Source organism: Tigriopus californicus, chromosome 11, assembly GCF_007210705.1.
Source record: "Tigriopus californicus strain San Diego chromosome 11, Tcal_SD_v2.1, whole genome shotgun sequence".
In the NCBI taxonomy this organism is placed as follows: Eukaryota; Metazoa; Arthropoda; class Copepoda; order Harpacticoida; family Harpacticidae; genus Tigriopus; species Tigriopus californicus.
In genome coordinates this window covers 10,049,181-10,073,900 of record NC_081450.1, presented here as the reverse complement: position 1 = coordinate 10,073,900, position 24,720 = coordinate 10,049,181, and the positions used below count along the sequence as shown (strand labels likewise).

At 42.5% G+C, this 24,720-nt stretch overlaps 3 protein-coding genes across 3 annotated transcripts; 1 reads left to right on the top strand and 2 right to left on the bottom strand.

Moving 5' to 3' along the window:
• Positions 1 to 1,105: 1,105 nt before the first annotated feature.
• Positions 1,106 to 4,924, bottom strand: LOC131891110 (puromycin-sensitive aminopeptidase-like protein). Its single transcript, XM_059240617.1, has 2 exons — positions 2,177 to 4,924; positions 1,106 to 1,603 (listed from the first exon to the last, which is right to left on the bottom strand). The coding sequence occupies exon 1, from the start codon at positions 4,888 to 4,890 to the stop codon at positions 2,776 to 2,778; it is 2,115 nt and encodes a 704-aa protein (XP_059096600.1). The 5' UTR covers positions 4,891 to 4,924; the 3' UTR covers positions 1,106 to 1,603; positions 2,177 to 2,775.
• On the bottom strand, positions 1,222 to 2,544 carry LOC131890771 (aminopeptidase N-like). The gene is made up of 2 exons (XM_059240182.1): positions 2,177 to 2,544; positions 1,222 to 1,603 (listed from the first exon to the last, which is right to left on the bottom strand). The coding sequence occupies exons 1-2, from the start codon at positions 2,542 to 2,544 to the stop codon at positions 1,222 to 1,224; spliced, it is 750 nt and encodes a 249-aa protein (XP_059096165.1).
• A 7,260-nt stretch (positions 4,925 to 12,184) lies between the features above and the next one.
• On the top strand, positions 12,185 to 18,629 carry LOC131890355 (zinc finger protein 391-like). The gene is made up of 5 exons (XM_059239691.1): positions 12,185 to 12,746; positions 16,102 to 16,444; positions 16,696 to 17,303; positions 17,981 to 18,146; positions 18,361 to 18,629. The coding sequence occupies exons 1-5, from the start codon at positions 12,540 to 12,542 to the stop codon at positions 18,447 to 18,449; spliced, it is 1,413 nt and encodes a 470-aa protein (XP_059095674.1). The 5' UTR covers positions 12,185 to 12,539; the 3' UTR covers positions 18,450 to 18,629.
• The last annotated feature ends 6,091 nt before the right edge of the window (positions 18,630 to 24,720 follow it).

Sequence of the window (24,720 nt, the reverse complement as noted above, 5' to 3'; positions counted from 1 at the left end):
CCCAAGCACCTTGATGGAGAATTCGAGGATAATCGGATTTAGGTTTCCCGAAAAACCTCCTTATTGTTTCACGGAGATTAAATTTTGGAAATCGATTGGACATAATTCTGCTCTGAGTGAGGGTGTGCGTGTGTACTTCGTTCAAGTAGTCCTTGAGCTGTCTAAGAGCAGCACTTATGGCATTTGGTAGAGAACTTTCTCACCTTCTGACGGCTTCCTACTCGAATACGAAGCTTAATCGTGAGCTTCGCCCAATGGGATCCGCGATCCATCTCGGCAATTTGTGGGCTTGCACCTACTGTACCCACATACCGGTAGTAGAGCGGTTACTGCTACATTGCCGACGTTGGTCACCAAACAGTTCTTCTTCTTCTTCTTCTTCTTCGTGCGATGAAGAGTTTCTCTCCAGAAGTCATGAACCCCCCATTCACAAACGAAATCAAGAGCTCTTCTGGCTATTCTTTTAAACCATTGGCGTGAGCTTTGAGCTCCTTCTGCTTGGCTACTTCTGCTTCTTCTTTAATCCATATACCCTCTCAGCATGCAATGGTCACTCCACTTATCTTGGAAAGAAATCTCGGATAGCCAGGAGTCAGTTGTTGAAGATGAGCCCCTGGGGGCCTTTATGATGGCCCAATATTGCACTACTGGACCATATACCAACGTCGGACCTGAACCATACCATCTAGCGTGCCACTGGCGCTTCGGAAAACTACACTGTTGAAAACAAAGCCAATCGGCAAATTAGCATAACCAAGCAAAACATTTAGACAAGTGAATGTGATTCCACCCCCTTCTTTTTGAAATCAATGCTGATTCTACACAGAGGTTGATCCTAGTAACACCGTTTGGTTCGGTTCTTGGCGTTGCTTTCAAATCCGATGCTTGAGCCTTCCTTTCGGTTACTTGATACATGCAACCCCGACTCAATGACTCGAGCCCATTGCCAATTGAACAGGAGCTCTTTTTCTCTCCTCGTCTTCGCTAAGTGCTACTTTTTGTTGCCATTCAAAAGTAGGAGTAACAAAATGGGTGTCGTTGGATCCAGAAAACGGATTTTGACTAAATTTAGAACCTCAAAGCGGTGACTTGTTGAACGCCTTAATCCGGGGTGAAAATTGCATTTATTGTCAACACCTTTCCAGTCAGGCCAATCGGGCCAGTCGGGCCAGCGAGTGGGAGAGGACCCACAGAGACCGAGAGAGAATAGATCTTGAGTGTTCATGACTGAGTCTTGCCTTGCAACCACTCAACAATGACATTATAATAGTCTTCCATCCAAGCTATATTGGCCTCCGTCGTCTCAATGGCCAGTTCGGTGGCTCTCTGAGCCGTGCCCAGGTTGTTCTGATGGCTCTGAACGAAGATCTTAAGTCCGTCTAATTCCTCTTGGGTGTTGAATGACCTGGCCACGACGCCAACCATGTCGGCTAAAGGCGAACTGACAGCCGTATCGAAATATGAGCGAATAGCATCCCAATTAGAGTCCAGCCATCGAAAGGCGATCGCACTTCCTTGGGCATTATTGGCCACCGAGGACACCACGGATTTGCCGTCTTGTTTACGGATCCCAGAGTCCGGATCCATGGACAATGCCAGGTACCTGAAACGCACGAGATGAAGAGCATAGCTGAACGGCATTACCAATTAACGAAACATTCTAATAAATAAAAGCTCAGCCAAGCCAGAAGCCCCTTTGAGACTGGTAATGAGCCTAATTTAAAATCAAAAGGGCAAGGGGAGCTTTTGAATGCTCATCTTAAGCAATCGCCTTAAGGTGCAACTCAATTGGCTTTTCCTTTCCGACTTATCTTAAAGCCCATCTAACAAACGGCTATTGGAGTCTAACATCTTCAATTGTTGGCCGCCTTGCTGTATGCAGAGAGGAGGGAAGACAGACGGACGATCTGCTCCAACCCTGGACAGAGCAAAGCAATCAGCTGTGGCGGTTTGTGTGTTCTAATCCCACAGATATCTATGGTAAAATGCAAACTGCTTCAGATTTCAATTCAGATCTGGGAGTTGAGACTAACCTAGAGTGTAATTATTTTCTTCAGATTTATGTCATGGTCCATCCCTTCAAAGGAGATGAACGCGATGCTTGTTCGGGCGCTCTTGGCCATCGAAAACAGTAATGGAAGGTTCGGATTTCAGTCCTTGCTTGCTCTGAACTCACCTTTGAAGCGTTTCCTCATTGGAGGAGCACCCCAAGGCACTTAGAATGTTGGATTTCTCGTTTCCATTTGTGCCGCGAAGATATCGCTCAAATAGGAAATCCCAGACATCGCTCTGTCCTTCAGCTACTGCGCTACAATACACAGTTGATCGAACTGCGGCATCAATTGGATTCGAATTCTCTTCATCGGGATCGGACGAGCTCATCCATTCTGCAAATTTGGCCTTAGCAGGATTGGTACAATCTGGATTGCCAAAGGAGCATAGATATCCCACTGAGAGGTCTCGTAGCAAGGTATCAAAGAAAGTATCGCTCTCCAAAGAATCGATTCCCAGTCTCTGGTAGATGTGGTTCACCTTCGAAGACATGTAAGCCATCAGCTCATCTCTGCCTGGATTTCGTTTCATCATCAGAAGGAGATAGGAAAGACCCTTGCGCGCTCCCTGCCAAGGAATGTAATCCTCTTCCTTATCCAAATACTCTGTTTGACTGAGAGAGAGGCTGTAATCTAAAAGGCCAATTCTGGCCAAGCTCAATGAATCATCCAAAATCTGGGCACGATTGATACGATGGACGTTGTCGGGGTTGGACTTTAACACTTAAGCTATCTTGTTCCAATTGGCCTCATCGTAGTTGACCCGATAGTATGCCGTTTGCTGAATGTTGAGGATTAAAGCTGAATCCTCTGGCACATCGATTTGGATCTGTTTGGTGGCTTCATCAGGTGACATCCATTCCTGATTTTTGGTTTGGGAGAAGTTCTCGCCACTGCCAGCGTAGGAAATTGGCACCCACCATTTGTAATCATGATCGTCTTTGACGGAGGTTCCACCCACCAAAAAGCGCTCTTGAGTTAGCGTCACGAGATTGGTCGGATCCCGAATCGCTGAGATGACTGGAAAGCCTTTTTGCAAGGTCCACGTGTCCATAATCTGTTGCACATCCACACTTGGAGGAAGAGCACCGTCCTCATTGGCAGCCTCTGTCAATTTAGCCCACAGATCAGATTGGAATGCGTTCCCATACGAAAACGTTTGAAGATAGTTCCTGATTCCCTTGAAAAATGTAGATTCTCCCAAGAAATTGACCATCATCTGAATGAGAGCGCATCCCTTTTCGTAAGAGATGTTGTCAAAGATTTCGTTGATTTCGTCAGGATGGTTGACCGTCACAGAAATGGGATGGGACGTTTCTAGAGCATCCTCAACGAAAACAACTTGATTGTTGTCCAAAGAGATTCTATCCTTTCCTCCAAATTCAGGCAAAATGTGCTCCTGCCCAATGTAAGAGACGTAACTGGCGAAACCTTCATTTAACCACAAATCCGACCACCAACCCATGGTGACCAGATCGCCAAACCATTGGTGAGCCAACTCGTGAGCAACAACATCTGTAACTCTGTCTTTGTTCTTCAGAGAGGACACTCCTGGTTGATAAAGCAAAGCCGTGTCCCGATAGGTCACGAGGCCCCAATTCTCCATGCCACCAAAACTGAGATCTGGAATGGCAGCCATGTCCTGTTTCGGCAATGGGAAATCAATTCCGAATATGGATTCGTAATGGGTTAGAATTCGGGGACCGATTTCAGCAGCGTAGTCAGTTTGGGGCAAATAATCTCGTTGGGTCCAGATTCTGAATGGGATGCGCCCTAAGGCACTGTCGCTTTCGATGAACTCCATGTCCGTGATGAGAAATGCAAGGAGGTAAGTGGACATCTTCTCTGTAGTTTGGAACTCGTCCCACACATACTCGTCCGTTCCATCCATGGGAACACCTGGATTGATTATTGGCATGTTACTGGCAGCCTTAAAATCGTCAGTGCGTCCCAATCGAATGCTAAAGGTGGCCTTCAAGGCCGGCTCGTCTAAACACGGGAAAGCCTTTCGCGCATCAGTAGCTTGAAATTGAGTGATGGCCATGTAGTGAATGCCTCTGGAATCTGAGTATGAGCTTCGATAAAACCCTGATAAGTCATCATTAAGATTTCCGAGAAATTTCATATGAACGTTGACCTCCTCCCCGGTCAAAATTGACTTATCCAAATTGAGGATAATGAAGTCCCGGGCAGAATCATAACTGAAGCCAATAATTGGAAGAGCTTCTTTATTCGTACCCATGGTCACCACCACCAGGTCTTCATAAATAATCATCGCCTTGGAATGCAATGTTATATTTGTCGAGTCTTCTGTGGCCTTCAGGTCAATGGACACGTCGCCATTGAAGGTGAAGTTATCCGGAACAATAAAAGGCACCAAACTAATGTCATAGCTAATTGGCTCAAAATGTGTGGGAATTCGAACATCTTGAACTCGTGGCTCAGTGATGACACTCAGAAAAGCTTCCTGAAACGGTGCTTGAGTTCCAAAATCCAAGTGACATTTCCATGTTCCAATTTGTCCCTCTTCCAATGACTCAATGGTGATCGCACAAGTATTCAGATCAGTTCCATCCGCTGTGATGCCATTAACGACATTGCCATCTATGTCAGTAACCAGACCACCTTCCACAATGTAACCAAGGCCATCAGGTGAGACCCAAAGGCACTCATTGTGAGATAACGAAGGTGAAGTACAGAACAGATCTTGACTTTGTCCCACAGTGGTTGGGGAGCTCAAACCCACTTCCAACTTGTTGGAAATCTGCGCCCCACCAAAAGCTGCAAGGATGGTGACGATTAACAAAATGGCCGCCCGAGACATCACTAGTGAACTCATAACCCCAACTGAAAACGCTCATCATCATAGTTTTACATTTATTGAGTTAGGATTTTGTACCTGGTCATCACTGTGTTTAATGTAAATAAAGTGGAGCTCGAGATGAGTGCGTTATCATAGGTTGTAGTGAACAAATGAGGTCAGAGTGGATTTTCCCGTGCACACAGACCCTTGACTTTTGGCGTGTACAGTTCATTGTTGGCTTTGTAGGGAGCGTTCAATCTGTAATAGCCCTATGAAACTTAAAGAGGGGCAAAGAGAAAGCTTGTTAAATCATACGTGCACAGTTGGAGTATTGTAGAAATGCTGTGAAATGTGAAAGAAAGGTGGCCAAAGCAAATAATCCACATTGTTACAAGCATGTATTATATAAAATAAATATATAAAATAAATGTATTATATAAAAGGTACAAAGAAAATTTCATTGTTCTTTTAATTTTCCCTTGTGACTTATTTCAAAGAAACTATAATTTTGTCAAATACGATGGCATATCATGCACCAAATGCTGAGAAAAAGTTTCAAATGTGCAAGCAAGTTATTGTACGTTACAAAACAGAGAGTATGCAGTAATTTTTCCCCACGAACAACTATCATTAAAGACTCATTCATCTTTTCTTTGTAGCAAAGATCCTTGACAAAAATAGCTCTCAACAATAGATAAAAGTACAAAACCTAGCTCAGTAAAGTAAAAGATATTTAATGGGAATTGTTGACCCAAATGTTAACTTCTTGAACCAGCAGATTCTGAAGATCATCCTTACTCTAATCTGAACTTGCGACCCCTTTGACACATCTTTTTGCTTTTAATTTGATTACAGATTTCTCAAGTTCAATCCACATTATTTTAATTAGAACCAAGTCTCAGTTGCTATATGCGACATTTTGAATTGTTTGGGCGCTAAAGGAGATCTCTTGGGAACACTCCTTTGAAACGGGAAAAAGTGTTTCCATGAAGACTGCCCCATTAATTTGTTATGCATTTTGTGGAAATTTTGAAACTCATTGGGCGTAGTCTTACTAGTGCCGAAAAAAATGCATAGGGGCAAATTAGGATTTTCACTTATTTTGCACTCTCCTCATCTATCATCCCCATAAAAGGCATTTTTCACCCTTCTTTAGATGTATTCTAGAAAGGCAACCACGAATAGCATTTCATTGACAAAGGATTTTTTGTTGGCTATAGCAAGAATAAATATCTCACATTCATTGACATCCAATTGCAACGCACTCACTTATGGGCGTGTATTGTTTTACACACTTGATATATGGGGTAAAATAATTTGGCTCTGATCTTGAATAATCTCGGATGGCATCATCATTTGTCTTCAATAAGTTGCCAAGTCCTGCCCTTTAGCTGGCATTTTATGAGCGCATTAGCAAAAATCCAATTTAAACCGTCTTTTGTTGCTGGACATATTGATGATGAAGAGTTTGACGACTATGGGTGCCACATGCCTAGAGCACTACATTCAGACATCTGGTCTTGAGAGAATGTCAAAACCACCAGGGGTGAGAAGCTTAATACCAAGTTTGTTTTCGTCGGCTCAGACGTGATAGATTTGAGTATCCAAATTGCATCCCAACAACCACTTCGAAGTCTGAACGAGATCAGGATGCTGTTTAATGATACATTAGCATCTCCCAATTTTGAATTCTTGTCCCCAGTCAAACCTCAGCCCAGGACATGATCTAGCTCTTTCTCTGAGTCTAGCTTTCTGTGCGTATTTGGTTCAATCACATCATCTTTATGTAGCACACAAAAGACGATTTGAACGATCGAGATCAATCAAAAAACGAGCCTCTTTCAAGACAACTCTTTCATCGGTACTCATGAGTTTGATGAGGGGTGCTTTTTGCGTTCCCCAATGATTATGGATCTCAACATACTGACAATTACGTCGGGGATCGATAGTTATTTCTTTCGAGAGCAGTTCCGTGTTGTCTCGGGATCAAAAGCCAGAAACGGCTTCAACACTTCAGACTTGACCTCCGGTTGATCGCAAATCACGAGACGGAGATTATCAAGATCCTAATATATACTCCCATCATGTTCGTATATCTTCGTCTTATTTGGGATACATCCCGTGATAAGACCCAATAGAATTGGTTGGCCCTTTTCAAAGGCGGCTGACTGACTAACAGATACGATTCTTGCTCCAGCAATAGAAGATTTGTACAGTACGTCGTACATACGTAGAATATACGTAGTAGTAGAAGTAGTGGTGGCAAGCATGATGGTGGTGGTAGTGGTGGTGGTGCACTTGTTCTTTCGATTCGTAGAGTTCACAGTGCGTCTTTGTTGCTCAAAATGATGATCGCATTAATGCTTTTCAAAGTGTACAACCACATATATCACCTGTGTAGTTGGTCGTTGATTTGGTATACGCTGGCCTGGTCAAGGAATGCATTGGTTCTTATGTGCCACGTACTGCCACTCCAACAACGATAGGGTGTCTCTCACTCACTCACTCACTCACTTCTCATATGGCTTCTGAATGATGAGAGTTCTTTAGCGATCTCCAGGTAGAGTATTCATCCAGTAGTAGTGTACAATACTGTGTAGTACGTAAGTGGTGGTAGCTCCGGCTTTAAAAGGTCCAAAGAGGATCTCTCCCGCTGAGATTTGAGCATCCCGAAAGGTCTTCCGAACATTTGTCAACCTGAGGGCAAAAGAAAAGAGCCATCAACAAGAACAGGGTCAAACTGGCGAGTGGAGAGATGAAGTCCCACACGATGGAAATTGAATACGCTTCAATGATCATGGAATTAGAAAGAGAGACCGAGATCGAGAGGGGAAAAAAATCACAAATCTTCTTGGGTTCGTGGGTTTAATGGATGGAGGGAGATTGCCTCTGGGTGTCTTCAATGCCTTCATCGACCACGGTTTCAAGTGAGACCAAACGAAAAAGAGCCTACCTACCTTCTTACCAACCAACCAACTTTCAATACCGACATTAGGGAATCAAATTTTTTCAAGCTTGCTTCGGTTGTCAAATTAATTTCAGACCTTGATTTTTATTACTGGACTTAATGGTCTGTGCAGTTTTTTTTGAGCTCAACTCACTGGTTTCTGGTATAAGTGGGTCTTGGCCATTGAACGAGTTTCTACATTTGATTTTATGGATGCTTCGGTGGCTCAAGAACATCAAGAACATCAGATCACGCTTGATAAGAAGAGAAAAAAACTGCCGTATCGTATCTTATAGCCATCCCCGGGGAGAGCAAATTTTCCGAAACTTTTTACTAATTGAAGTTACAATTTCACAATCTCACAATCTGCGTCAGTGATGCTGATGCGCCAGCGTATTGTACAAGTCAAATGATCTTCAAGAGGTTCGGCTAGACGACAGGAGGGGGGAGGAAAAATCATTTTCAAGGAAACTAATTAACGTGTTCCCATGAGCGCCTTCTGATGAAGCCACCAGCATGTGTCAAATCGATAGAATCCGTGCTCTAATGATATGGCCAAGGGGCAGAAAAATATTCTCATATATTACTGCTGGTACCTTATCCACCATGACCAATACTGTACGGTACAGTACCTACAGGCTCCCCTCTGATCCAAAGGGTAAGTAATCTGGCAGGCATCCTCATGACTTCCCTTAACCCCATCATCACATCTTCAGTTCCAGTTAGCGCACGACTTCCCCGAAAAGTTTTTAATCGAGTTCAACTCCGGTGAACGCCTTTAGGTGATACCATGACCATGTGTGTGTGTGTGTGTCTTCGTCGTTTCGTTCGTTCGTTCGTTCGTTCGTGTGGTATAGCATAGTCCGCACTTGAGGCCGTGCCATGCGGTTATGGGGAAGATCTCGTCGTTCGTCGCTCCGTTCTTCATTACGATCATCATCGATCTGCACACTGTCAATAATCGGAGAAGCGCGCCTCCCGCTAAGTCTGGAACCCCGGCATCGTTGGTTACTCCATCGAGTAGGAGGCATGGTCCAATCTTCATCCAAACCATTGCCATCACAATGGGTTGGACTCATTCGGGATTGACTCGATGCTCAACGGAGACCCATCGTAACCTAGGGAGAAGCGGTTGGTGGCAAAGCTGACCACAACCACTCTGCTTGGGATGCAGATCAATCATGATTTCCAAAGAGCCCATACCGTTTCAAGAAATGAATCCATTTTTTAGCTTGCCTTAATGAGCAATCCAACAACAGCTTTGGGATGCTATGAACAATCGAGGCTTGCCAACACATTCACGTAAAAGATGTGATAGTACAGTTATTCACAGTAAGTGATTCCTGAGTTGAAAGTGATTTCTAGAAGAGCATATTTGTAGGGGACGAAAGTGCCAAGTTTGTCAATAGTTAGGAAGTTTTTTTTTAGCTTAAAGAACATTCGTTCTAGAGCTCAGTTTCAACATTTCAGACTTGTTTTTGATCAACAATTCAAGCTGTCACATTTCTTATTTGTCCATGTAGTCTTAAAACAACCTGCACCATACATATGACAAGGTCTATTATGTCACAGAAAACGACTCTGGCGTCAGTGTTCGTTTGCGTACACGTACTGAAGATCATGTGTTGAGCTGAATGAAAACGTGAAATCGTGTACTTACACACATCATTTGTTGGTTCTTTTCTTCTAATTATTGCTTGAATTGAAGGCAAGACATCCCAATGCGTAATTATGATAACATTTTAACACCGCAAGGCTTGCTTCAACGAGTCCGATCTTAAACGAAACGGTGTGCGACTGATTGTGCGTTAGAGTTTAGCTGGAATCCATTAGTTTGACCAAGTCGTTTCCAACCCAGATGATGATGTCGTGACTGGGAATTCTTCGCAATCGTATATCTTTTTATTGAGGAACAAATGCATAGATAAAAAGAACGTTTCGAATTTATAGGACATGAAATCTCCTAAAATGTGTTCCGAGGCAATAACTACTCCACTTTCGCGGGGAGGGGATGATGCTCTACCCGAACACCAATCCAATGGCGCGCTCTCAATTCGAATCCAACGTGTGTGATGTGTGTGTGTGTGCTATGTGATGCTGCTAAGCGGGCATAGGCATGACCAAAATTTATCATGCATTCATATTGCATGATGATGAATCTGGATGACGTTGAATCGGCCGTTAGGATATTCGAGAACATGCTGTAGAGTACATTGTGGTGTCTTGAAGGAAGCCTTCAAATATATTTGGGATTGTGGTGGATGGTCGAGTTGTAAGTAGAGAAGAAGATTTTACCTTAGACTGAGGAAATGATGCTTCTCTTTCTCACAAGTATGCCTTAGGTAGATAAAATAATCCTAGACTAGCCAAGTCATGTAACTGGGGGGGAAAACAGTTCTGCCTTCCAGCGCTTCGGACATTGAAATCACCTCCCGACTGGAATTCATCTCTCGAATTGATGGAGGAATAATGTAGCAGTGTTCTGCTCGTGTCCACCTTTTATGAGTCAGTCGTTATGTTCAAGGAATGCAACTTTCTTCACTTGCAGGTTCAAAAGTAGCTTCTGAATGGCAGGCAGGTATGCATAAGGTTCCACCTCATCGTAACGATCCCTTATGGTCGTTCATGACAACCCTAGAGTGCTAATTATGGTCAGGCTATTTTCTCAAGATTCCCGACATCAACGGTGGTTCTTAATGAGAGAACGAAGGAGAAGAAAACACCCTCAAGAGCGTCTTTATCATCCTCAAGAATCTTTTCAATGAGACCTTCTCGAAGCCAAGAGGTAGTAGTAGCTCATGGAACAAATTGATCACCTCAACCTTCAGGAGCAGCCCTCTGCAGTTTTGTGTCTTGTTTAAAATAAACTTGAAACGTAGGACTGACTGGCCTGGTTAGTTGGTTGGTCGGTTGTATTGGTTGGTTGTATTGGTTGATAGACCAAAGGAGAGTGGTTGAAAATTCTTGAGAGATATGATCAATCATGAGACTTGAAGCAGAATTGCCCATAATTTATCAAATAGTTGAGAACCAATGGACATGGCTAATGTCAAAGCCGATTAAGGCAACCCCTCTAAAGTGCATGTTTGTCCACATTTTTTCTTCCTCTTGATCCATTTGGACCCCATGTGACCGTAATCCAATATGCTAAAGCTTGAATTGAAACAAGACTCCATTGTCAAGTGGATAGTGAGCAAGCGGGCCAACGACCAAAAGGAGCGAACCAAGTAGTGTAGTAATGGATCAAGTGGCGCCTTTAAATCCGAAATCAGGAGATTTTTCATCCGTCCGCGGATGGATCGGCTGACGACATGGATTTATTGGCGTCTATCCGTGATCATGCATTAAATCGAAGACGGAGTTTATCATCACAACTACTATCTCGATAATGATCTCGAATGGATGGATTGACGAGGCGAAGACGAAGGACCAGAAGAAGGAGGAGAAGGAGGAGGATGGGAGGAGGCATACCGTGGCAAGAATTGGATGGACGGCTGGTGAGTTGCCGAACTGGGGCTTGGTAGGTTGGTTGGATGGTTGGATGGATGGATGGATGGTTGGTTGAGATCGAGAGAAAAGGGATTCCAGGACCCACGGACATTATTGGCCTGGAAGTAATTGGTAGTGGATGGAAGGCCATGAAAGATATGGGGCTCAAATTGCAGTGGTCGCAATGAATTAAATGTTATGGTCTATTTCACACGTTGTTGAAATTTCGTAGATGACAATCGCATTCCGGAGTGCATCAGTCCCTGATGGAGCTTTGTTCAAGTCAAGATCCAGGGGTGATTAGCTGGTAGTGCTCCTACTTCATATTCAGTCCCGATTATAATTACAAACCATGACGAAGCGATCTGGACCTACCTACATGCATGCATGTAGATTCATACTCAACAGATACACGAGAGAACCTATTTTTCATATGCACGCTCCAATCTCGGGGTATGCCAAACCCGCTCTACCACCACTACCACCACCACTCGGCTATGTCTTCTCCTTCTCCCCCTTGCAACCACTAGCGAGCACCCACCGCTATCACCACCATTATCATCTTCGTCATGATCATCAACACTACCTCTCTTTCTCTGACCGACTTGTTTCAATCAAAATGGTTCGCGAAAGCTCATAAAGCTCGGTTGTTCTCAAATCGATGCCGTGCTCGCAACTCGAAACAGAGTCGGACGTTCAAATCTCCCGAACGGCCGACATCGGCGCAAAGAACGCTTCATCCAGGTCTTCCCGAGACTCGAGTCCACAGTCGATAGTGCACACCAAAAAAGCGAGCTACTGGATGCTCTTCTTTGGCGCGGCAGCTTATCTGGTAAGAAACGGCCCCACCTCGTGCCTCGCCCTGTTGTATGGACGTACTCACTCATCAAACTACCTACCCTGCCCTTACGACTGGGCCATGGGAGTATTCCATTGTAGTCGCATAATATACATGGAGCAGGAAAATGACCAACGAGATCAAACTGTGTAGTTAAACCACACCACCCGGGAATGGACGCTTTCAAAGCCGTTTGAGTCTGGACGATGGACAGCCAATGCTTCTGATGTGGGTCGTTCTCCTGCTTCTTGGATGTTCATCTTCTTTCTTTCCGTGAGACGATGATTTTGGATTATCAAGCAGTTGCTTTCATGCTGCCGACCCTCTCGGGTGTTGCGTTGGAGAATAGACAAGCAGGACATTGTTTCGCAATATCATTATTCTAACAGGACAGAACTGATATTCTTGGCCATGGAGAGTCGTGTTCTCTTGCCAGAAGACCTGGTGTTGAGTGTAAGGATCAATCATGATTGCTCGTCGTCTGTGGCACGCCTTCTGGAGCAGACGGTGGGTGTGGTGGCACGTGTTAACCTCTCTCAAGGCACTCGGTTCTACCCGCTTCAGGGAACAATTCGAGTCGGGAAATTGGATATCTACTCATCGCTTTCAAACGAAGACGTAAGAGACATACTCGTACAATACCACACACGTGTATTTTTTCAAGTCATTGAAGGGATAGCGTTACGAACAATGAGAAAACAGGGAGGTTGACGAAAACTTGACCTTAAGAAACGAATTTATCGAAACCGACAGCGACGGCTAGGATCGGTTCGCCATATGTTGTGAGGCTCTGGAGTAATTGTAGATGTGTAGGAATCGTATTTTGGCCGTAGACCTAAAATGCTGGGACATGACTTAAAATAGCCATTCTACAATTTACCTCCTTTGTTGGCCCCCCCTTTTCGACTTAGTGGGGCAATGAGGCTCTTTTTTTAAGTGAATGGATTCATTTCTTTCATCCTAATTACAATTTATTGAAATGGGCTCTCCCCGAAGCACGGTAGGTCATAATCAAGGAGCCCATCATTGTATTGGGCGGTTCAACTTCAAGAGGGGTATTCATTGGAGCGAGTTTCAGTCCAGTTCTGCCATCATTTAGACGACGCTCTTCCCACAACCGTGGGTTCCCACCACCCTGATTCGGAATGAGAAAGTGCATGATCATTATGGTCATATAATGGGGCTGTCAAGTGATATGTCTCAGATAAAGTTATCTCCCGAAATGTGATAATGTGGTTGAGTCTGAAGATTTCTTTCGAAACTCTCCCAAGACAAGATGAATAGGAGAATATCCCCAACCCGTTTTACGGTCACTGACACGGACTAATGCAATCAACGTTAGTTCATGTCCATGAAACGGCGTGGTAGGTCGAGATGAATTGAAAATTTAGTGTTTGCTTGACCAAGCCCACAGCACCCATGAGTGCTCAAGAAATTTATTGAGTTCGAGAAGATTTAATTAAAGCCACGATGCCCTTGACAACTGGCAATGCATGGATGGATGGACATCAGGTAACTCCGTCATGAAACGATTCGACACTCCAGAGTCAGAGAGTCAGGAATGAGTAGGAAATCAATGCTTCGCATTATGAGATAATTGTTACATGAGTCTCCTGTCAATCCGTCCGTCCGTCCATCACCACCTCGCCCAATGAGAAATTCCGGGCAATCTTTCACGGCTGATAAAAATTGACCCTCGCTATCGCGTATCGTGATTCGTGTGTGTAAAATTAATCTGGGCAAGGTTGACTTGAGCATCATGTGTTTGATGTGATCTAGATATACATTACGATATGAAATAATGAGATGCTACCACTATCGCGCACTCACTCACTCACTCACTCACTCACTCACACAACCACCTTCTCCGTGGACAATCAAAAACGTTTCCCAACATTTTCGTCTTCCTCGCTCCACTCATCGCAGAATTAGGTGGGAGAAACATTGAATATCAACTTTTCATACAAATGCGGAATGTCGAATGCCGAATCCCGGCGGCGGCATGCATTCATTCCTCTGTGGAGACAACCGATGTCGTTCATTTTATGGTACGGTCATCCAATCAACTCGACGAGAATGTGGTCTCATTCTTCTGGTAGGCGATGGATGCTCATTCTGACTTGGGAACTTGAAGCTCCTTCGTCGAAAAAGTGATTTTTGTTGAAACAAAGACGGAAAGTCATGATGTTGATGTTGATGATGCTGATGACGGCTCACCATTCTCGGTCTTCCCTCTGTCTTCTCTTTCTCGGGTTGCATTCGAAATTCGTCCAAAAGATTCACTCCGCTTGCCTCCCGGATGATATCACGACTTTTTGCAATCCAAAGATTTTGAAAACGTAATCTGGTTTTCGTTTTGGCTTTCGATCTATACTTAAGTGCCCTTTTCGCCTTCGCCTTTGGTTGCTTGCTCTTGTTCGTTTTCGTCGTCGTCGTCGTCGTCGTTGAGTGTCATCTGCATGTATCTCAGCCGTGTCTTGAACTGTATCTGTCCACATCCCACATTGACGATGATGATAATAATGACTTTTATGGTCAAGCTAGAAGAGGAAGAGAACGAGAAGGAAAACCGATCCCCTACTTTTTACAAGGCAGACTGACAGCTCGATTTCCTTAGGCATGCCAGGCAATTGGAGAAATACAAACTGTCGCCTATCTATCACAAGATGGCTCATTTTTCATAGAGCACCTGTCAATAAGGCGATATTTTCTTGGTTTTCGTAAATGAAGCCAGACTTTGCTCGTCATTACACTGTGTTTCAGTTTAGACAGGGGTATTTTATATGGGAAAAGCCATTAGGAAACCACAAGATTGTAACAATTACAGACTATTCAAGGGAATGTGTTACCCTAACAACGTAAAATCTTGCGTCGAAAAGAGGGAAATGATTCATGGACGAGGAAAATCTGACCGTCGTTTGGAAAGAAACGGTAAAGTCGGAGGAAACTGAGCCGCATAACGACCGCATAAATTGCAATCAAAACCTATGCAAAAACTGTATACAATTAAAGGGAAGTAATTTTAGAACATTGTTTCGTGGCCAACTTTCTCTCACTTAGTGTATGACAAGACAGACAAAGAAGATATTGGGATCTTAAGTTAAGAACTCTGCTTGTCGAGAAACCTTCCCTGGACTGATTATCAATCACATTTATCACGACTGCGCCATGTTGAGAAATGAGGATGGAGTTGAGCTAATTTTGCCTATTTCTCAGAGGCAGGCCTTGAAACTAGATACGAAAATGCATTTGACCAAAAGTTCTCCCAGAGTTTCATCGCTTCATCAAAAATCATTCCATGTAATGTAACAATTATATCTTCTGGTACGTACTATACACCATCACACAACTCATGGAAAGAGACACGGCAAGCTCGACTAATGAAACGTCAATACATTACCATTACCGATTTTGCTTTTCACCGAGCAAAGGTTAGTTGGTGAATGATCTCTCTCACTTATTTGGTCTGGACCGGGCTTACCGATTTAAAAGCCTTGGGAATTTGGAAGGAAATTTCATGCAGTGTTTAGTGGTGTGTGTCGTGTAGTATGGGAGATTGCTCTCGCCTCTAATGATATAATTGGCCTTTTAAGAGAAAGAGAAGACAAGAGAGGAGAGAGGATGAGTATAAGATGAAGAAGCGAAAAAATGATAATTCATGGCCAGAAGCCAGAAGCTAGGCAGGCAATCGTCTCTGCATAGAGCACTGGACTGCCCTCCGCACCAAGATCATCAACAATGCTTCGGAGAAGCTATTAAATGACAATTAGAGACGAGAGAGATCGATCCCTAGCATTAACAAATTACCTGATCGCATAGGAATTTCAATTAATTACAAAAGTGGATGGGTACGCCTCTGAAGCATCTCACAAAACCCACATATACGTACACATCCACTCTCGCACACACACACACACACACATGCGGTCATTAAATATCAATTGAGACGATTATTACCGTTACCTATTCTCAGATTCGACACAAATGTGGAGCCTGGGATGAAATCGAGGATTTGGAACGAGGTCGAATCCGTCAATGCAACTGGGTCCGTTTTGTGCAAATCAAAGATGACCCGCCGCTAAGCGGTCGGTCAGAAAAGGTGGGGAACCTGACTGTCGTCCCAGGGAGGCCAAACATGTCTTATCAAGAAACGCCGACCGGTCACATTGCATTCGAGGTGGTGAGGGATATCCCAGCGGGAGATGAATTAGTGCTTGATATTGGCCAAATTGGAACGAAACACGCCCAAAGAACAATCGTGGATGGTGGTGGCCCAAACTCAATTATAATTAGAGCAATCTCCAAACTTATGTCAGGTAAGACAACCACTGCCCACGCGTTGTTATTTTTGACGAACCCTTCTTGGGTGCACTCACTCTGGCCTCCACCACCATCTAGAAGTTGGAAGATAATACGTTCACGAGTCTTCTTTGGCGGTTCCGTTGCTGGCAGGGCTCTGTGTTTAATCTTTCGAGGATCTGATGCTCAAATTATGAGCCTTTTGACGGACTGATGGCAAAAAGAAAATGGGTTTGCATTTTCATCGTACTCTTTTTTTACCTTTCAGACTTGCCCATGGATCTCTCTCTGCCACTTTTGATGGAGCCGTCCAAGCAATCCAACAGTCCGGGCCCAAGTCTTGTCGAACCCGTGGCAATCTATTGCTCTGACGCGTCCAGCAATGAAGATTCACAATTGTCCCTCATTTCCAGCTCGAACAGTCCAAGTTTACTATCCCCTGATAGGCCCTCCAGTGCTGACACCCATTCCAGTATAGAAACCTCTGTCCTTCTTCAAAACAAGAACAGCAACAACAATAATAATAATATTGATAATAATAATAGCAAAAACAATAACAACACCATGGTTGACAAACATTATTCCAATGAGGATGACCGATCGATCAAGAAGTCCAGCAAAGGCAAGAAAATGCTCTCATGCAAATATTGCGCCAAATGCTTCGACCGACCTTCCCTACTGAACCGTCACGTCCGCACTCACACTGGTGAGCGACCTCATGTCTGTGATATCTGCAACAAAGGCTTCTCAACCTCGTCCAGACTCAACACTCACCGGCGCATTCACAGTGGCGAGAAGCCTCACGAGTGCGGCGTTTGCGGCAAGCGGTTCACCGCCTCCAGCAACCTGTATTACCACAGGATGACCCACGTCAAGGTAATGATCGGCTTTCGTTTCAAAAGCTCTCATAAATTTCCATTGGGTGACCCCCAGAAAATAATTGGCCCGATCCTCATCAAAGTGGCGGTGAAAAAATTAGCTTGACCACGAAACTTTGATTGGTTGAAGCCCCAGAGTCAGTCAGTCTTCCGTCCCAAACGCCAAATGAGGTGATCTGCCGAGACAAAGAAAGGGTCAATGGTGGAATGGTGGTGCTCCCGTTCTTGTTTCTTCATTATCTCCAAGCATAATCTCTTTTCTATTAAAACCCATTTAACGTAATGAGTGCCTTCGAGACAGCTCGGAATGTGAGGGACATGGCGCTCGTGGCCGACGAAACAAGAACATCATCATGTTGATTATCATGACGACCGGGACGACCGGGACGACCAGGACGACCAAGGGGGACCTGCCGAGCGGAAAATCATGAAAGAAGGAAAAAACGACCTATGGGTCGCTGTTCCTCTTTGTTTTCAGGGGATTCCTGATTGATTGGACTGGCTGGAAGAAAGAGGGCCATCTTTAGACTGGTGTGAGATCTAAACCTACCATCAGAAAATCCATTGTGTACCCTCTGTCAGCCACTTTGTTAGGATGTGATTTATGTGTCAGGGGCTCTGCCTCCCTGATCGAGACGGAAGCTCTCAATTACTCTTGATTTGATTCTTTTTTAGGAGAAACCACACAAATGCGAGTTGTGCCAAAAATCGTTTCCAACACCAGGCGACCTCAAATCACATATGTACATTCATAACGGATCTTGGCCGCACAGGTGTCACATTTGTGATAGAGGGTTTTCGAAAGTGACCAACTTAAAAAATCACATCTTCTTGCATTCAGGTAAATGATGGCTCGAGTTATCATAAAGCCGACGTGGTTTGTCAACGTTTTTTTCTCCAATCCCACTCAATCTCGTTTTGATCGAGGGAAAGCATGATCTATTTTTTGCTTCCATGCGGTTGGAGGTTTTGGACCAATTTAAAATATCAGCTATGATGTGCTCACCACGCTATTCTTCATCATTGGCATCATCTGTTCTTTTCTATTTTTACAGGCCAAAAACCTCATCGGTGTTCAAAGTGTGGCAAATGCTTCGCGTTAGGGTGCAATATGAAAGCGCACATGAAGACACATGAATCGTGAAGATCTCCATTATATTTATGGTCTTTCATATCATTTGAATGCCTCCGTATTCGGAGTGGTTTTATATTTGAATTACAAGCAAGTGCCAAATCAATGAATCTGTGACAATGACCAAGCTTGACACCACCTAAGCATCTAAACCTGTACCAATGTTTTGTTTCACAAATTAAATTCTGACGACTCAAAATACCTTTCGATGTTTAGAATTTGACTCATATACCTACACTTTATACAATACACTCTTGGCATTTACTGTGGGCCAAACTCGTTCGGAGAAGCGCGCGTTGAAACTTTGCCTTTGGAGTAGAACAAACGAACATATGGGAACGTGCTAATCAAAACAGTGTCAGGCCTTCAAGAACGATTTAGACTCATCTCAAATAGGTGATGCTTCCTAGATAGCAATAGTTCAAGACCACGAAATAAGGTTTCAAATTTCAGTTTAATCAATCACTCTCAGTGCGACGTTAACAAGATAAGAGGGCCAATTTCAAGCGGAACAAATTTATATGTTTGGATGTACTATGGGGAAGGACAAAAGAGAGTCCATCATTTAGTTAACCGCAAGGCCATTAGACTATTATCGTAATCAAGAATGCTTGCGAGAAAGAAAATTATGGACCTAATGAACGATTGCTTCAGCTACACATTAAACGCTCGTATGACTCAGGTGCTTCTTTAACGACAATGCCATTTGTTCATTGAGTCCAAACACTTTTTGGGGGTTAACTGTCCATATATTAGTATACTGCCTCTATGAGTCATACGTGTTAAGCCAATTGTTGTAAGAATTACTCACAACCTCTGCGTTACGATTGCTTGACTAGCCTAGCAGCACACCCCTAGTTCCTGGCTGTTGGAGGGTATATGATGCTTACAACGAAATTCATTTGACCTGAGAAGTTGCTGAAGGTACCAGTAACTTGTCAGCGAAATATTAAGTTCCTCCACGACTCAAAAAATAAAAAAAATCAATTATTTGGCTTATACACCCGACCGTATTACGATCCTTTAATGCCAGAGGTTTGCGAAATCTGGATGATCCCTGGGTTTTATTCATGGCCCACTGCTCAACAAACCGTGATAAAAAATTGAGCATAGTTGATGATATCCAAAATTTGTGTCGCTTAATTTGTCAAGTATAATAACAGAGAGCAAATTCTGGCAATTTGTATACAGTTATTGCTTGGCATAATTTTGTTTCTTCTGTAGTTCCAAATTGACATCGCTGACGTCTTTCGACATGGTGTATTGCAAACTCATTTGATGTGAAGTAGTTCAGCGAAAGTATCGTACTAAAAGCAATAAAACCCGTGCATAAATGTATTTGCTCATTGGAATGGGTGTTTCTTGGTCTTGATCACAGTCTGTGTTGTGTAGATCTCATAGATGTCGAATGAACAACGTACATGATTGACTGGTTCTCCGTTTCCTCACTTGCTCCATACTTATTAACCTACTCCATCTATTTCTCCATCCATGCATAATTAACGAAATATGTCGCTTCTTTTCGGTGCCCTCTTGACTAGCCAGCTGCCTTAAACTGCCCATGGAACTATAAAATGAATAAAGAAGTAGTGTCTTTGTTTTGTTGTACATTTCATAACAAAAACCATACTTAACAAACACATTGTCTGGGCATAATCTCTTTTGATTACCACATATTTTAAATAATTGGCCGAGTATTTCAAACTGGATAGCTTCCATATGAGATCTTCTTGGCTGACATATTCGTGCTGTTGGTTGGTGAGTTAGTAGCATTATTGTCTTTGATTGCGCTGGTGTTGAACTGACACCCATAATTTGGGACGAACTTCATCACAATGGTAGGAATAAATAGCATTGGGCACATCTCACTGACGGTGGGAGAGAGCTTCAGGACTTTGAAGAGACAGATCAGAATTTTTTGGCTAGAGCTTGGCATATCTGGTGGTTTGTATTGAAGATCACAGACATCGTTGTTGGCTTCCTCTTTGGATGGAGGAACGCGGTTTCGTTAGCTTTTGCACAAGTTAAGGGCCAACAAAGCAAATGATCTGTACTCTTTGAATGATTGGTCATCCTCCACAGCACTCTAAACTGTTCACAATCCCGTAAATGAGGTATGGGTGGAGCACATTTCTGTTGGTGCGATGTTTTCAATTGTGGAATACTTCCAAGATGGATTAACAGGGAGGCCGTTTCGCTTCTAGTTCTGGGACACGATAAGACCAAATATCTCATCCAGTACAGAAAACTGTATAACTACCAAAACCCAAATAGCCTTTAAACACTTATGAGATTAAAATTGTCATTGAAGACAGGAGGCCAAGTAGTTTTCTTATTATTTTGTTTAGGGTCACAATGGCAAAGGAGGATAACTAGTTTATACATCATCCAGATTTCGCAAACCTATGGCATTAAAGGGTCGAAATACGGTCGGGTGTATAAGCCAAATAATTATTATTTTTTTTATTTTTTGAGTCGTGGAGGAACTTAATATTTCGCTGACAAGTTACTGGTACCTTCAGCAACTTCTCAGGTCAAATGAATTTCGTTGTAAGCATCATATACCCTCCAGCAGCCAAGGACTAGGGGTGAGCAGTATTGCAGAGAAGAAAATGCGCGAAATATTTACAGTTCATTCCTTGTGATAGAGTTTGAAAAGAGATGCTTCTCATACTTTTATTTACCATATTTCCCTTTCTTGAATTATACTTTGAGCGCTTGGCCCAAATTATTCACGTTTATTGGATCCACCAACATATTAGACTTTGTAGATCTGGATAGCCCTTGAATAAACGGTTGATCAGGAGTTTTGATCCGAAACATGTCCGAGTCTAACTTAAAAGAAAGTAATGGATTACTCCTACGTATTTCCCTATGAATATTTGAGGCAAGCAAATTCACCAATAAATGAACTCGTTAGTTTTGACTAACCCGGACTCTCGAGGGCTTGAAGGTGCTAGCAAAATGCACATTAAGCCTCTTCGGTCCCTAGAATTGACGCTAAAATCAGGGTTGGGAAGAATCTCATGAATGTTATACGTACAAAACGTACAATATCAAATACCTTTCGCACCTTCTCTGAAAACTGTTCAATCCCAACCTTTTTCGCCTCTCCCAATATGAGATCTGCCTTTCATTCCTGCAATGTTCCGAGTGAAACATCTATGGACCCATCCGGACCTGGTCGGCCTTTTGCGAACCTGCTGACCTAATTGGAGTTTGGTGTCCAAATAGGTGGGTGAAGCATTATGAAGATGTTTGCGGTTGAACAATCGACTTGTATAGAGTTAGCATAGTGGTACTATCTAAGGAATATAATGTCAAATACAGGGCCTTTCTAACGAAATTACTAGTAATGAAATTAAAGCAATTCGTTCATTTTTTTAAAAAGGAACTGTAACTCCATTACATTTTAAAATTGAATAATTGTAACGACCCAAAAACTAAAAGAAATACTCGTTACGCGTTCCTTCTTCAGCTTCCAGAATGGTCTTTAACTTTTCGCTTATCTCATGACAGATGAGGAAACTTAAGGAGCAACAAAAATTGTCATTTTTTTGCTAATTCCATGTTATGCACAATGAAAGGGTTAAAAATTGTGATTGCTCTGAAATACTCTGGGCAGTAACTACTCTGAATCTTGTTGTATTTGCTACTTTATTGTTTACATCTTCTTAATCAAATTCCCTTGGACTGAAGTCCTGATTCTTCTGTGTAATTGTCAATTAAGGAAAATCCTTCTTTGGCTGGAGTATGATGCATCCAATTTCCAAAGCCTCGACATTTCCACGACTTAAGACATGGCATAGGCTTCTAATAGGTAAGCTTTACCGGCTTGACAATGTCTAATACTGTTTTTCCATCAAGACTTTTGCGACCTTGTTACAAACCTTCAACAATCATTGATTTGTTCATTAATTAAAAAGAGTGTTGACACGAAGTCTTCAAATGTTACGCGTTAGAACTGATTGAAGCAAAAAACACAATTTCTTTAGAGAAGTGTGGTCTTGATGGGGGAAAACATAAAATATTGGTCATCTAAATCTTAGGAAAAGTAACGAGTAACACCATTACATTTCTTTTCGAGTAACGGTTACGTAAGGAATTATTGTTTTTTGTTTATTAAGACAACCACTCCAAAACCAAGAAGTGGCAGATAAAGGAGTTTTGGTACAATGGGAAGATGGTTATGAATAAGTTGAAAATAAAAAAATAAGAGAAAAGTAAAGGTAGTGGTCTATGTCTTCAACTCATTAGAAGGTGAACTACTATTTTTGATCAAAGAAATTGTAACTGCAATAAGTCTTGGCATTGTCGCAATATATAACCACCGTGAGGCTGTAGGTCCTGAAAAATGAGCCGTTGCAAGACTTCATTCCAGACAATACGTTTGAGAGGTTTATGAGAACCTGCATTTTACTTTCATTTTGTTATGTGTAATTAAGTTAAGTTAAGGTACTGCTTTATAGTTTGGTGCGCCTCTTAATGGTTTTATGGGTTACTTTTACATTATTTTGCCATTTTGCTAACTCAAAAATTTGGTGTGCGTTTCTCTGTATTTTGATTATCAATTTGTTATCCGATAAACAATGGTGCAGATTTCTTACAAATAAAAGAGGGTCTTATTTCGCTTCCTAGCTTTTTCACTTCAATATGCGTCAACAAAGTGACATCATGGCAATGAGTATAACTTTGAGTATAGTGGAATAAGATATATTTCACTCAGTGATTGTGGTGGAAAAAATGAAGATAAGTTTTTGAGAAATTTGACATTTTTGGTGCAATTTCCCAAACTTATCCTTTTGAAGCTTCCTTGGATCCATGCTTTTTATGGCTGAGGGACTAATTATCAATGTGCATCTACCTATCAATAGTGCAAAACAAAGAGTGTGATTCTGCCAAAAAACAAAGCTGAATTAGGGCTTACTTTTACTTTCAACACTTATGATTATTCGATTTCTGCCCCTTGGTACCACTTCTTTAACAAACCCTTAAATTGGTTAACTTGATAAGATACGAGAAAAATAGCCGTGAATTCCTTCATGCTTCTATTATGACCTAACCCGTTGCACTAGCCTTAATCATTAAAAATGGCTAAAATATATTATTGTAATTACGATCTAGGGACTGCCATTGTACTTGCTTTTATCATTACATATTGGTTATTATTTGGGACCTCCAAGTCAACACCGTCTTATTTGGATTTGTCTAAAATAAATCATTGAAATTACTATCCAGAGACTACCAAGTCAGTCTTTTTTCTCCTGATATCGTTTAGATTCGGCTTTCACTGGTTGGTATGGTGTCTAGTAGCGAAATTTCCAACATGAAACCTCCCCGTGAAAATGTCTTTGGAGAGAACCTTCAAGCTCTCGAGAATCCAGGCTAGTTCGAACAATGAAGTCCTCTCTTTTTTTCTCGAGCTCCTTCATCGTTCAATTTGCTGCCGTCAAATGGGCCTGAATGGAAGTGTAAGGACGGCTTGTGGTACTCCTTTGGAGCGCAAGACTCTCGTCCCTACTGCGCCCTCTGTAGGCCCTTGATCGAGAGTTTGACAACGGGCCGTGTTACGCTGTCAAACTTTATCAAGTTGTTGATAGATGGCTCTTTTAGGGTTTGCAAGTAAAGAGAGCGCAACAAGGATGGACATCTATCATATCTTTGCTGAAAGGCTGAAGTGGACAACGAAGACTAGTGCTAGATTGCTAAGTATTTTTTTTTCGCTAAGCACCAGTTATGTAAGCTAAAATCAACTGATACACACAGGATATGAATATAAACCAATTGGCATAATTAAATTATTTTTTAAAATAGTTCTGTCATTTCCCAAGAAAACTGTAGCAACACATTAGTTAAACATTATGAACACAACTCTGGTCTGATACCCAGTGATATATCGCATTTCACATGTTAATTAGAGTGCTGTAACCATTTACGTTCCCCTAGCCAAGTCGTTATAAAATGTCCTTAATATTCAAAACCAGAAATAGACATGTTCTGGAGGGCTTCAACCATTGAAGCCATCTAAATTCGAGCAGTTGCACGTTGTTACAATGAACCTGATTGGTTAAAGCACCTCAAATGTGTCACCCAGATGGAAGCTCCACAGGTCAAAAAAAACTTGGGCCTTGTAACGTCAAAATATTTGACATAACGTATTTTCAATCCGAACAACTTTCAAATTTGCCCTCTATAGCCCCCTTACGCTGCACGAAATATGTTTTAGGTTCTGCACTCCAAAGGGCGCTTTGTCATTGAGCCTCTACCAAATCAAGGGTCGGTT